The sequence below is a fragment of the Plectropomus leopardus genome, chromosome 7, assembly GCF_026936395.1.
Source record: "Plectropomus leopardus strain MGB_pleo_1.0 chromosome 7, ASM2693639v1, whole genome shotgun sequence".
In the NCBI taxonomy this organism is placed as follows: Eukaryota; Metazoa; Chordata; class Actinopteri; order Perciformes; family Serranidae; genus Plectropomus; species Plectropomus leopardus.
In genome coordinates, this window is record NC_142182.1 from 37,465,645 (window position 1) to 37,481,003 (window position 15,359).

Genomic DNA, 15,359 nt, shown 5'->3' on the forward strand with positions numbered 1-15,359 from the left:
AACCAAATCAACAGATTTTGGTTAATTTAGTGGCGTTTTTACATTAATACTTTATTTTACTTTTTTTGTCTTTCTTGCAGAGAAACTCACACTCTGCTTGTACATTGCACTGTCACATGCCTCGTTCAGCCCTGCCTGTGAGCTGAGCCTGTGAGCTGCAGCTCTGCTCTACCAGCCAACAAGAGTGCGAGCAGAGAGCAGGCCTGTCTGTGGTAACCATAGAGAAGTGTAACCTGACAACAAAGGAACGAGGAAGTCCTCCGTCATTGGAGGAGAGAGCACAAAGGGAGGACTCTGCTGTTGTCACTCACATCCTGTAGCAGTGGAAGTGTTAGTCAGAGGCAGGAAGCCGGGGGAGAACAGCAGGGTACAGCAGCTGTCACCCCTGCTTCTGGACCTGACAGAAAAAAAAACGAAAAGATAATTATAAAAACCACAAGACAATCAACAGAATCTCCAGGAAGTAACAGGAGCACCCCGGAGGCCAGTAAAAGGAGTGCTGCAAGGCCCATAAAAACAACAGGAAGTAGAAGAGAAACAGATGGAACTATTTTACCCAGACAGCCAGCAGTGGCATCTGGGACTGCTGACGAAGGAGCCGCAAAAACTAGTAGGCCCCGATCACAAGACACTACATTACCCATGAAGCCAGTGTGTGCACACGGTGGTGATGGGAAGTGTGTTGACAGGAAGGCAGTGGCCTTGCATGCCATCACCATCGGGTGAAAACAGGAAGGAGAGAAGAGGGAAGTTGAGTAGCTAAAATGTTAGTAAGTAGAGACAGCAGAAGTAAGCAGGGAGACGCTCAGAGTCCTCCAGCCAAACAAGCTAAAGGCAACTCTGCTGTGGACTCAGCTGCACACAGGACGGGTAAGTTCAGCAGTTTGTAAAATAAATCACTGGAGGCTGAGGGGAAAATCTGAAAAGTTTCCTTTGGATATTTAAAAATGCAGACCACAGATTTTACCACCTTATCCTAGTGTGGAATGTAAGATATCTTACTTGAGGCTCTTTTCAAAACTGGGCAGAGAAAGTCTGAGTACAGGAACACTGAGTCACACTGAGCTGGTCATTGTTAGTGATTTATTGCAGCCATCAGAGGCTCCTCTGAGGCAGTCACTCACAAATACCATTACAATGTGTCATCTTCATACACTAAAGCCTTTGTCAGAAGTGGAAAAAATCACAAAGATAACGTCAGAAAAAGTGAAACAAATATTAGCATGGGCTTTAGAGTAACGTATGGAAAAACAGAACACCACATGTTTGTTATTTTATTCAGACTTTATTCAGACTAAATGCAAACTAAAAGCTTTTACTGATATTTTTGGCCTCTTAGAACCAATTTTAAACAAAACAACTGAAACATGACAAGCTCTCTTTTTTGTTACATTTTTTTACACATGCAGCAATTATGAAGTAATATGATAATTTAGTTGTTGCTTATATCCACCTCATGAATATGACTCAGGTATTCCGTCCCTTTTTAATTCTAAAGTCTTAAAATACCGTCATTTTTACAGTGCTTTCAGCGTACAAACCCAATGCCCAAAACCACCTTTGGCATCCGCATGATCAGCTGAGAGCAGTAGCCTTCTTAATGTACGCCGCCTGACGATACACGGACAGTTTCAGCCGGATGGAACCTGTTGCATCTGTGACAAAACAGCGTCAGATTAAAATGCTGCTTGTAACAAAAGAAATAGAGCACAACGGTGGGTGGGAGGGGTGGAGGATGGATCCAACAAACTTCGGGCTTTTATGCAGGAGTCTTGTGTTTGCTTCCCGTCTATATGTGATGTTCTTCCTTCCCCTAGTCCTAACCACCCCTGGCAGCATGTGCATTTCTTGACATCCCGCAGTTGGTTGCCATGTGCTTCTGTTGCCTTAACACTTGCAGCGTAATCCCACCATGTGTTAATGTTGATGTCACAGCAGCAGCATCCTGGAACATAATCAGCAGATGTAGAGGTATACCTAGAGCGTAATATGGAGACGTCCACTGCAAAGTGGCAACATGCTACAAATTCGGATGAGAGCATGTTGAGTATTCACCCTCTTTTAAGTCTGTTTTTGGTCTCTGCTATCGAAATATCTGTCTCTTTATCTGCTAAATGCTTCACCGTATCCAACAGCTCGTCTCCTTCTGTGTCTGTGTGTCGCTGCTGCAGCAGCAAGCAACACAACAAGAGCTCTGAGAGTGACCTAAACAGTAAATGGGCTTTAAAAGCAAGTGCTGAATGATAATAAATCACTTCATACATCTAAGGGTAACTTCAGAGATGGAGATAATTCTCTGTGGGTTTGTCACTATGAGCAATTTGCCATTTGGGGAAGGACAAAGCCAACTCTGCGTTACTCTTCATCCTCCCTGTCAGAGCTTGTTGGTGGTGAAAATAAAAGTGGCTCTAGATTCACTTTGATTTGGAAGGAGCTTTTTCTGAGTGGTCTTTTGCCTCGCTAAGTTTGAGTTTTTTCAATGCTGTGGCTGTGATTTTTATAGCTTCCTCTTAAATGCTTGCTGCTACTACATCATTGCTACCTTCTTATAAAGTCCTAACATCATCATTATCTGCTCACTACTATTTGCTGCCCAAGTGATGCAGCCCAAAAATGTTCCATCTACAGCAAATAATAATATTAATAATAATAATAATAATAACAACATCTATTGCATGTCTGTCCATCCTGGAAGAGAGATCCCTCCTCAGTCGCTCTTCCTGAGGTGTCTACCATTTTTTTCCCCCATTATAGGTTTTTTTTTGTTTTTTTTGTTTTTCCTTAGTGGATGTGAGGGTTTAAGGACATTCGTATGCTGTAAGGCCCTCTGAGGCAAACTGTTATTTTTGATAATGGGCTTTAGAAATAAAATTGACTTGAACTGACTTAATAATAATATAAAAAATAAAATAGTAATAATAATAATAATAATAAACTTTATTTATATAGCACATTTAAAAAAACAGAACACAAATAAAAGAAGAGAAGGACATGTTGCAAGAGACAAATACTGGAACACAGTAAAAATGGAAAGATGAGCAATAAATGTAAAGCAATTCTAAAAAAGTGGATTTTTAAAAATGTTTAATAGGCAAGACAGAGTTTGTGTCCCTGATCTCCTCAGGCAGCTCATTCCAAAGTCTTCGAGCTCTGAGTGCAAAGACTCTGTCACCATTGTGAGTTAATGTGGACCTGGGAATGACAAGGAGCAACCCATCTGAGGATATCAGGATGTGAGGAGGGATATAGGCCAATTACAGGTCAGATAAAAACTTAGAGGGAAGTCTCTCACTGCTTTTTGAGTAATCAATAATACAATTCTAAGAACAGAAGGCAGAGTCTATGCAGATAAATACACTGCTGCATGCATCTAGTGGGTCATAGGTAAGAGGGATTATGTTTGTGATGGCACAGTGATGTGGTAGTTAGCATTGTCATCTCATGGCAAGAGGGTCTTAGTTCTTAGTCTGGCAACCTGTCAAAGGTGTACCCTGCCTTTCGCCTAATAACAGTGGGGATAGGATCCAGATACCTCCCAAAATTAATTCATTTTGTATGACTCTATACTTTGTTTTCTTCAGTTTTTTTTTTTTTAGGAAAATCCTGCATACTATACCTCCTATGAATATCCTAAAAGGTCCATCGTGGGTTATGAACTGTCTCCATGGTTTAGCTTTGACTTATCTTTACTTACCGTAATTGTGTTCATACAGTTTTATTTGGGATTATTAACAAAATATCAGTTTTCTTATAACCTGTCTGATGGTCTATTTGCTCGAGACCCATCGTGCTTCCTTGTAGAATGTTGCTGTGTTTCCAGATCTCTAATGAATTTTGAGAGTTATTGATAAAAATGATGAAAACTATGAAAATAAAGTACAAGATTTTTTATTTAAAAGAAAACAAAGAGAGAGATTATTATGCAACATCTAATCTAAAGCAATCTCGCTGCAGTAACCATGGGTCAGGAACAATCCCAGGATCCCCGGGAAAGCAAGTTAGAACCAGAGGAGCCAAGCCAACCTGACACCATGAACAGTCCTCAGTCTGGCAGGAGGACCAGCCCCAAGTCTTCAGACATGGGAAGAAAATCCCGCAGAGGGGTATGGCGGGATGGAGGCTGGATTGGAGGCAGAATGGGATCGGCCACACATGGACCTGAAACCGTGGCAAAAACCATCTGGTATCAGGGTGAAAACCTCAATCAGGATCCCAATGAAGACTGGAGTAAAAAGGAAATTAACTCTCAGTCAGTTTGGTATGATAGTGATATGATGGATCAGAGAAAACAGGAACAGCTGGAGCAGGGAATGAGCGAGCAGAAAGAATGTGATTTGAGCTTAGCCCAAGCTTCTGCTCTTAGTTCTCCACAGCTGTTAGAACAGGGTCTTAGTTCTCATCCACTGTCTGCAGCTCTTAGTCAGCCGCATGCTGCTGGATCACTGCCAGCACTGTCACATGGGCCTGGTTCACAAAGACAGGAAGTACACGGATCACAGCGTGAGGAGGAAGTAGGGCCAGCTTGGACGGAGGGAGGAGTTGAGGGAGGCAGAGAGAGGACTTACAGAAAGAGTTCTGAAATTGACATCAAAGAGGGGGGAAGAGAGAAGCTAGTGAGCGAAGGCAAAGGAGCAAAGGGCAGAAAAAAGAAGAGGAAGAAAAGGGGGAAGAGAGGAGGCACAGGGGCCAAGCTTAGCTCCAGCTCCAGTGTGGAGTCTCAGAGTCAGATAGAGATAAAGACACAGAGTGAACAAGTGACAAACCTGAACACTCAGTCAGGGACACAGTCAGAAGCCAAGGATAACACAGGAAGGGCAGACCCTGAGTCTCCAACCCGCAGAAAGGAAGCTGACAAGGACGCCATGCATCTACCCAGCCAGATGGAATGCCAGAACAGGGATGCACGTGGACCTGACTGTGATATCACAAACTTGGATGAGAGAACTGAAGGTATAGCTTCACAGACACTACAAACAGAGGTATTTTTGGAGGATGACGACATAGATTTTCATGGACCTGATCCCGTAAACCTGGATTCTGCTGTCACTGCCTCAGAACTTCATCAAATGGACATCAGAGAGGCAGATGTAGAGGAAATAACAACTGTGAAACCACTACAAATGGAAGCAGTTGATTTGACAGAGCTGGAATCAAAGGGGCCTGCCAGTTCGCTCCAACAAACAGCGAATGATGTGGAATCAAAGGCGTTGTCACATAATGAAGATTTGTCTGTTGCCAGTAAAGCTGTTACATTGGTGGACCATGCAGGTTTGGTGGAATCTAACTGTCCAAAAGAACTTCATGTTATAATTTCAGATTGTAAAGAAGTCACAGAGGACTCACTTCTTGTGGAATCTTCTGAACAGAGTATGGAAATTATACAATCTGTTGAGTCAAACAAACCAGTAGAACCTGTGGCTCCTGTGGGAAGACCTGGAAGATTTATGGAACTTGTGTGTGCTACAGAAGCTGGGGGTCTGCTATTTAAAGGTGAAGCGGATGTTTTACCTCCTCAAATATGGGAAGGAAGCTGTGAGACAACTGTGAGGGAATATTTAGAGCATTGTTTGTCCTTTGAGATGCTGAGAGATCAGCAGCAGAAGGGGGAAAAGAGAAATGAGTTGTGGGTGGGTGAAGAGGAAGCGGGTAAGGGAAATAGTGGGAGTGAGGAAAATGTTAGTGGGATTGTTCATGCCAAGGAGTTATCTTCCATAGACAGAGAACAAGACCTTGTTGCCACAGCAGTAGCAGTGGTAGCGGTAGCAATTGCATCGGCCATAGCCAGCCTAGAAGTGAGCCAACACTTAGAAGACAATCAGGCAGAGAGTCAGGAGTCATTAAAGCAGCTTGCAGATAATTTACTCAACACTGTTCAGTCCACACAGCTGATGGACAGGGAGTCCTGTCAACTGTTAGCACCTGAGACAGAAAACCAACCCACAGGTCATTCACACATTGAACCTACCACTGAGTTTGCTTCTAAAGCTAATATTAAAATATCCGAGGAGTCTGATTTTGTAGTGTTGTGTGGTGACACTGAGACAGAAGGGCTGCAGACAGCACAGCTAAGTAGCAACCAGCAGGACCTTGTCCTGTCAGCACTTGCAGACACTCCTAGTTTACCACAACTTGACAAAGAGGAAATCCAGATAGAAACTACTCAAAACAAAGTATTTACATCTTCTCAATCTAAAGGAGAAGACAGCTCACTGCAAGCTCATGTGAAACCTTTGCCAGAAGGAAATGAGATTATTATAACTGAGGTGGACAACCAAGGTCACATGCAGAGAGAAATCCCCCCCTGTCCTTTTACAGACCCTGGACAATACCCAGAGGTGTCTGACAGATGCTGCCCTGCCTCTGAGGAAAACCATAGAGATACCCAGGATCAGTCTATCTGTCAGGAAGAGAGTGAGATACAAAACAGACATGATGGAGATGGTCACCCTTCAGACTCTGTAACTGCTGAGGGTGAGTTAGGAGGGCAGGCGCATGAGCAGGACAGTCTACACAGTTCAAAGTGTGAGGAACACAAGAGCATGTCAGACTGTCAGGCTGAGGGGGCTGAGCGGGACCCACAGCTGGAAGGTCAGGTTAAAACACCATGTCAGGGGGAGATTCTGTCTTTGATGCCTCCTTTTGTCTCAACACTTCCTACTTCCCCCTGCGACTTGACTACTGTGGCCAGTCCCAGTCCAGATGAACCCACCGCCCCTGTCAATGTGGAAACATGCAAATCCCAGCCATCCCACTCATTACCGGACATGGAGCTTGTCCCTGCTATCCCTCTTGATGTCGGCAGTAGCCTGTTCCAGAGTGAAGTTCACGAGTCCGCGGCCATGGATAATGAGGTTCGTGTGTTTGAAGGGCTGGATAAAGACTTTGATGCTGTGGAATCCATGGATGGATGGAAGGAGAGAGAAAAGAAGAAGATGAAAAGGATAGATGAAGCAATAGAAGAGATGGTCACAGTGGACATGACATCCCATATAGGTAGGCCTATATTTTTAAATCCCTAACTGCTGTCTTTCAATCTGTGTCTAAAAACATCACAGTGCAACCCTGTCCATTACCACAGTCATTCTACCTTTCATTTGCTTGCATGTTTTAATTCTGTTCATGTTGTATGTCTTGCTTATTAAGCTCTTCTTTACCTAGGCTTAACACATGAGAATCATCACAAATGTGTTTCTACCTGAGTAGAATCTGCAGTTTTCTTGTTTCAAGGTCTGACCAGTGTGCATCATTACAACAGCTCAACTTTGCTAACTTCTCAAGAAAGAACTGACCAATTCAGTAGCATTTTTCATATTAAACCAAGATTTTGTGATGTTGTGATTGCAACAATTTATGCAAATTCAGCCAATCCCTTTGAATTCTGCCCAACCTTGCGATTTTGTCCAGTCACTGCAACGTCAGTGCAAATTGGACTGTTTAAAACCAGTAAAATATCTTGTTAGTAGAGTTGCCTGCAGCGTATTGATCTACTCTGCTCCTTGCCCCCTCTTTTTTTCTGTTAATCATGAGATAAAGCTACATTGTTTATCTATAGAAAGACTCACTGTTCTCTATTTGAAAAACAAATAGAGACCATGATAAACAATTCTTTTTTTTCAAACAATCAAACCACAAATAAAACACTCCAGTATGTTAACCAGACAACAGTTTAGACCAAAATAACCATTTTTCTATTAAAAATAATTGTTTTTTCCTACTTTTTTTCTATCTCAAGGTCCATGTAGGGAAATTAAACTTGTATCAGGGCTCTGTGTCATGTAATAGGTGACATTTAGTGACCCTTTTATTTTAGCCTCCATGTTTAAAGAAGAAATTCGTCTCATTTTAAGAGGACATCCAATCAGTGTTGATGGTAAATGCAGTCAACTGAAGCAATAAATTCCTCAGGGTGTGCAGTACTGACAGAAAAGCTGAGTGTTCCCTCATGCACAGCCCTTCTTACAGTGCCTACATGTACACAGATGCATTGCCGCTGAGCTCCTGATGCTCAACCCCCATATACTTTCCAAACCTGCGCTGCACAGGTGGGCGTCTCAAACACAGCTTTGTTAACTAAAAGTAAAGTGTCTGAATAATGAACCTGACTGTAAGACTAGAACACCAGAAAAAAACATGTAATACTTGTCTGAAATCTAATAACAATAAAGTGTTATTAACAACAAAACAGGCCTTACCATTCAGTGCCTCACTCAGTGATCATATGCCCTCTCTCAGCCTGATGTGTATATATATATATATATAAATACTCCACAAAATCTATGTCCCAGTGAGGAGCAAAAGTTCTACGCATATTGTCGCACACGCAGGCTCTCTGGTTTGTATTTGGTGACAGCATTCCTAAATAAATAAATAAATAACCTACCTACCATAAATATGCTTATGCAAAAGAATAATATGATATAGTGTAAGATAAAAAAAATGAGTAACAAAAGTAGATAGACAGATAAATAAGTGCAGAGCAGACAAACAAACAAGTAAATAAAGGGAAAAAACAACAACAACAAAAAAACTCTAAGGACATAAGCTTAATACATATATGCTTCTCTAAGATAGTAATAATAATAATAATTAATATAACAGGAATAAGTAACAGAGGTAAATAGATATATAAATAGGTGAAAAAAATAAATAAAAGGGAAGAAAAAACAAAACAAAACAAAAAACACTAAGGGCATAATCCTTGGACAGATATGCTTATGCATAATAATAATAATAATAATAATAATAATAATAATAATAATAATAATAATAATAATAATAATAATAATAATAATAATAATAATAATAATAATAATAATAATAATAATTATATTAACAAAACAATAGTAATAACAGTAATGATAATTTTAAGTTTAATTTTTTAAGTAGGTGTTGGTAAGTCAGTTAGTTGGTTAGTGGGGTTAAGGGTTTTAGCTCACAGACACTGTTGTTTGTAAGTTTAGTTTTTTCAGGAGAAGAGGGGTCAAGGTTGTTTCAAACAGTGGTATTTGGTCTTGGAGACAGGCTGAGAGCTTTGCCATTGAGATGTATTCGGAAAGTAAATTGAGCCAGTGTGCAGTGTTAAGTTTATTCCTAGTTTTCCAGTTCAGAAGTATAGTTTTCTTCATGGTGGCTAATGCAAGAAGTGTGGGTCTGGTGTTGTTGGGTGCTGGTGCAATTATGGATAAGTCTCCAGGTAAAGTAGAGTGAGGGGGATAGTGGAAGGCTGCCCTTTGATGGTGGTTTCCCAAAAGGCATGTATTGGAAGCCAAAACCACATGGCATGAAAGTTGTTATCGGGTGTATTAAGTGTGCAAGATGAGCATATGTCTGAATCCAGGACTCTGATTTTGAATATTTTGTGTTGGGTTAGATGGGCTATACGAATTACCTTGTATTGTATCAGCTGTATGTTAGTGTTTTGGTCATTTTGGTGTATTTTTAATGTTTCTAGCCCTATGAATTAAAGGCCTATGCTTTCCTCCTGTTTTTTGTTGTTTTTTTTAATTAATGGAATAATAGCTTTACGGTTACAAGTCTATCTCTGTTGCATTTAGTGAAGCGTAATTTTCAGCTGTTTAAATCACAAAAATATCCCCCTGTATATTCACTGATTGCGCCGCAGTTCTCTCAGCTCTGCAGGAGCTGCTGCTGACAGACAGCTGCTTCTGTGACAGAGTCTGAATGCAGGTCGACCTGGATGTACAATTCTATCTCCATGGCTACAGTAGTAAAACTACCAGTCACATTATGAGACAAAATATGACAATGTCTATTACAAAAAACTTGCCTTGAGCACGACACTTTTTAATGTTGAAAATATGCAATTTCTGTCCAGCAACACTCATGAACACTTGAGCCCTACCATAGATTTGGCTTTATACAGCCTGTAGGCTCTGTGGAGTTGCAATACAGATCCAAGGGAAAACTTAAGGAGAGAAATGTGGATTGCCATGTTAGCCATAGTGTAATGAGCACTGCCATGGACTTATCATTACAGAGTGACCTGCTGATATTCAAGCAGCACAGCTGCTCAGAGGCTATTTCACAAACATGGTCGGTGTCTTTGATTTTACCAATAATTTGCTCAAAGTGTGATAAAGGAAGGCAGATTGACTAAACTAGCAGGGCAGGAAGTAAAGTACAGAAGGCAAATGAATCCATAGTTTGACTTTCATTGATGTTGGATGCCTAAACAGCCACATACACACATGCATACATTAACCTACACAGTCAAGCCACACAAAGTCAACCCAGACGACAACAAACTTGTGTGCCTGATGTTAGTATGATAACCAGGCAGACGTGGAAATCTACAACATTATTGGCAACAAATTTCGGTATTTTGAAAAAGGTCAGGTAGCCAGCAGCTATAAGCCAAAGTCACTGAAAATAATAACTATGAAACAATTAAAAGATGCTTTTATACAGAAACTGTCCACTTAAATCAAATCCAGCAAGAGAAATTTGGAATCCATAGTAGTTAACATGAAATAGCTAATTTCTAAAATGTCCAATATCCATTACAGTTAAATTTAATGTAAAGGTGTCATCATCACCTAAAACACTTACAGTAAAATAAAAAGAAAATATTCTTACTAATCTCTCAGAAAATGGTGAAAAACAGTTTAATGGTCTAACTCTACAATCCAGTACTGTAGAGTTTTCACTCAAATTTTTCAACATGTATAATAATGAAGAAGAAATCACTGATCATGCTTTACCCAGACTTTAAGATAACTCTGAGCTCATTCAAACCACCTTTATGGACTTTTGTGTCTGTGACCAAGTGAGCCCTGGGTTGAGCTTTGTAGTGTTCTTTAAGCTGTTTTATTCTGTCCCAACAAGACCACAGTGTATGTATATAATAAGTGTTATTGGCCTATTTTGTCTTCCAACAGCCACATAGTTGCCATCATGACCTTCATCCACCACACCTTGTTCATGCTCCAGCTTGTCATAAATTACATTAATGAAATGAACACTGAACAGATGATGTCTTGTAATGATGAACTAACATTGTCTCTCCACAGCAGCTGAAGAAAAGGACCAAGGGAGTAGGAGAGAGTCAGACAGCGCTCACACTCTGCAGGTGAGTTTACATTCAGGAGAGGGAATATGATAGATAGAATAAATACAATGAATATTACACAGTAACAACAGAGCATTTACAAACAGACACACTTATGTGCAGGAATGACCACAGACACTGTCTTCTCAAAGAGACACATGCACCAGCCTGTTTTATTCTGAATTCCTAAAGGAAAGCCACTCTGGCAGTGCTTTTGGTTTAAGATTGCAATGCCAAAGCCACTCTTTGGACTGAGTTGTTCATGGTGATATTATATGCTGGTGGACGGCACCTGCTGCGCCTACATGATACACAACAGCATGGCATGAGGTTGAAACGTTCCCGGTAACAATGTAGCACAAGGGCACCTATGGGGAAGGCGGGAGGGGTGGTGCATGGGTCCTACAAACCCATGCAAGAGTCTGGTGGTCACTTGCCATTTGAATGTGATGTTTTTTTCTACACCTCATCATGTGCAATAGGCACATTTTATCCTAACTATACATGACAGCATGTTTGTGTGTTGAGATCCTGGTGTTGGTTACCATGTGCTTTTGTTGTCTAAACATAAGCATGTGTCACAACATGTGATGACTTGGTATCAAAACTAGTTTATCCATATAACATCTTTAATTAGTCCAATAATGAAAGGACTCTCTAAACATTTCTACAGCATTCTGTGATAATATGTGGCGGCTGTGGCTGAGATACTTCTCCACCAACATTTAGTGCTGGTGTTAAACACTGAGCACAAGCAGAAAGCTCATCTGCTCAGAACATTCGATACGGCATGTCCTTTTACTGAAATGGACAGACTGATGTCCACTGGCTCATTTGTCTGTGACAACTCTGTGGACAGGATTGGCATGAACTTTGCTTTTGAAAAGTGAGCTTAAAGCACAATGAAGATATAATTCACAGAACAGGCATGGCAGGTAACACACACACCCAAGACAAGCCAAACCAGATACAAGTTGAAGTCCGCACCAGCTCATTTCCAACCTCAAAGCTCCCATGATTCAGAGTTAGCTGTGCTCACATCCTCACTGCTCTCCAAGCCTTTGAGGTTAAACCAGGCCAGACAGCACCAGACTAGGCCAAGGTCACCCGTGAAATCATATAAATCCTTGTTCCAGTGTCTTCTGATGTTGCAGTAGTGGGTCTCCGGGAGTAGCAGGTCACAGCAGGAGATGTGGGAACCTTAAGGCCTGGGCTGTGCATTGTGTGTGGCTGAACTACATGTTGTGGGGTCAGAGACTGCGAGGGGAGGAAGGAATATGGAGCGATAAATACTAGGGCTGGGCAGCGCGTTGACGTAATCGATTACGTAAATATGACGATTTACCTAACGTGCGTTGACGGAACTCATCACGGACGTTCGTTTCAGTGCTTGTTATTCCACCAAGCTCGTCTCCGCAACATCTCAGCAGAGGCTCTCTGCTCTGCTCTGTGTGAAATACGCGGTGAGTCTATTTTTGCTGGACACAGTAAGCATCAATACGCAAGCGGCAGATCGTACCAGGCAGGAAATCAAGCAGCATTGCGTCTGGTTAATTTTCAAAATAAAACACCTTGCACAGACTCGCAATTATGTTTAACTTGACTAAAATGTTACATCGGCTGCATCCGCTACTTCTCCGTTCAGTTGCCCTCTGTATTCTGTCCCACAGGAGAATTAATGCTCCTGATAACAGTCACTGCACATGAAATAGACAGAGAGTCTATTAACGATTAGAATCATAATTAACAAAAGCACTGTATTGTTAATAAAGACACGGTTAAAAATGTAACTACCTCATATCAGTTTGGTTTATGATTAATTTATTAATTATCCATCAGTATGATTGATAAGATCTGTATGTTTTTAACTATATCACAGCCACAGATATTATCTTTTTCATGTGTATCTGGATTTATTTTTACTGATCTGTATAGCAATCAAGCTTCTTTTTTTTTTGACTGAAAAACAGCTAAAATTCTTCGATCTACTTGGCTGTGGCTGGAGTGCAGGCTTCATCCCAACAAAGTGCCATGATAGAATCATCATCACTAAAATCAAGGAAAAATGACCAAAAAATTTAAGGGAAAATGAAAAAATAAGCACAAACTCATAGGGTCCGCAGTATAAGCTGTCAGGACACTCGGCTTTTGAAACGCTTAACAGACGCGCTCAGTGGGATATAGAGCCACGTGGAGGACGGAGCAAAACAGTGCCGCAGCCTTAACGCTGTGAACATGCTGCTTTTGAAATCCAGGCTCGTTTCACACAGCGCGCATCAGGAGAGCATGAGCAGCGCCGTGTCGTTTTTTATTTCAGTCTCAGCTACGCGTCAGCTGCAGCACATCTACGCATGACGTGCACGTTTGTCCGCAGAAATAGACAGTGAAATTATATTTTCATTATTATATTGACTCAATATCACTTTTTAGAGCAGTTTGAAAATCTCTCCCTGTCACTTAGATAAGGAAATACAAAGATATCTGTTTTACTTGAACTTCCTTGCCTCCCTTTCAAAACAAAAGCCCTCTGACAGTGTTTCTGTGGATAGAATCCCTCAGTTGCTGATACAATCCATTTTTAAAAAACATTTACAAGACAGGTCAGCTGTGCAGGAGCTTGCACGACTTAATAAATGAGTGGGATTTGTGCGTATAAATATGAAAATACAGCACTCATAGCAGCAGGCAGCGATGCAGCAGTGATGTTGCAAATATGCACTAATTTCACTGTAAGATGTTCTGTTGGACTGCTAGATTTGAGATTTGTTACTTTAACAAAGAGTAACTGTTTAGTTATTCCTCCTAAAAGTGACTTGAATTTGACATTGTTTTATTTATTTTGCTGTTGGATTGCTACATGTAGATTGCACCACATTAATTTTATAATAGTTAGATCAATAAAAAAAATAATCGATTAATAATCGATAATAGATTAATCGATAATTTGGTCCCCAGCTCCTCCGGGCAACATGTCGAAGTATCCCTGGGCAAGATACTGAACCCCAAATTGCTCCCGATGCCGCACCATTGGAGTGTGCATGCGTATGAATGGTTACTACCTAGTAGGTGGCACCTTGTACAGTAGCCTCTGCCACCACTGTGTGAATTTGTAAGTGAAGGGGTGAATGTGACATCTCCTGTGAAAGTGCTTTGAATGGTTGAAAAGACTAGAAAAGCTCTATGCATGTACAGTCCATACACCATTTTCTTGTGGCAGAGGTTATGCGCTAACCTAAAATTCCATTGTGTTGTATTTTTTTTTTGTCAAGGGAACCAAGGTTCTGTTAACTTCCTGTTTGGACTAAATAATAATAATAATAATAATAATAATAATAATAATAATAATGATAGATAAATAAAAATAATAATAATAATAATTCCTGGAATTTATATTGTAAAACTTTTAAAGCAAGCTGAGATGAAAGACTATGCATTGAATGCTTTGCCAGTCTGATGAATGATGAAAATTAGCACAGTATCTTTTTTAAGTGTAAACAAAGCAACAAAAAAACAGAATAAATGACATTTACTTGGTTTCTGTAGGAAAAGGTGTGCAGACGTAATAGAAATTCAAAGTGGGAGAGATTAAAGATGAGAAAGACAGACATTAAGGCTTTAATTGTCGACACTTTTAAAATACAGCACAGACAGTTGAAAGTCAAGTCAGCATGCATGTGTACCAACATATTGTGCATATGTGTGTGTGTGTGTGTGTGTGTGTGTGTGTGTGTGTGTGTGTGTGTGTTTGTTGTCTTGACCTGGCTCAAGCAGTCACAACAAAAAGGGGAGACCACACCATGTTGAATGTTCAAACAGTATTTTATTAATGCAACTAAACCAAAATCGACCAAATTAAACCAATAACAAATAAATAACAAATGCATAACTACTTGATGTGATGTGGAAATCAGTAAAGTCAGTGGTGTACAGTGTGCATGAGTGGAATATGTGTGTGCGTAGTGTTGTAGAGTGCATACATAAATAAAGGGAAAACTCAAACCAGCATTACCAAACCAAACTAAGGTGTGCCTGTGGAGTCAGCCAGGGGAAAAAGAAGGAGAGCTGGCTGGCTGCAGGAGCTTAAGTAACTTCAGCACACCAGGCCCAGATGTGCTGAGTTACTTATCAGTGAAGCTGCAAAGGAAGCTCAGGTTAAACACCCCTACTCCTACCAGAACTCCTCATGATTACACCACAGGGGCATTACAATGTGTGTGACAAAAGTATTTTTAAATCTTAGACATCTGAGGGTAATAATCTGTTGAAAATTAAAACAGTAGAGGCAGAGGTC

At 40.6% G+C, this 15,359-nt stretch overlaps 1 protein-coding gene across 7 annotated transcripts in view; it reads left to right on the forward strand.

Annotated features, from left to right (window-relative positions):
- Positions 1 to 290: 290 nt before the first annotated feature.
- Positions 291 to 15,359, forward strand: part of akap13b (A-kinase anchoring protein 13b) — a 76,916-nt gene continuing 61,847 nt past the window's right edge. For 5 of the 7 annotated variants that reach the window (XM_042496483.2, XM_042496484.2, XM_042496486.2 and 2 more), the window contains exons 1-3: positions 313 to 870; positions 3,955 to 6,993; positions 11,031 to 11,089. In XM_042496483.2, coding sequence (XP_042352417.2) covers positions 765 to 870; positions 3,955 to 6,993; positions 11,031 to 11,089 — 3,204 coding nt within the window. In that variant the 5' untranslated portion in view covers positions 313 to 764. Of the gene's footprint in view, positions 871 to 3,954; positions 6,994 to 11,030; positions 11,090 to 15,359 lie in introns of all 7 variants that reach the window. The other 2 variants (XM_088080626.1, XM_042496485.2) reach the window with 2 other exon arrangements.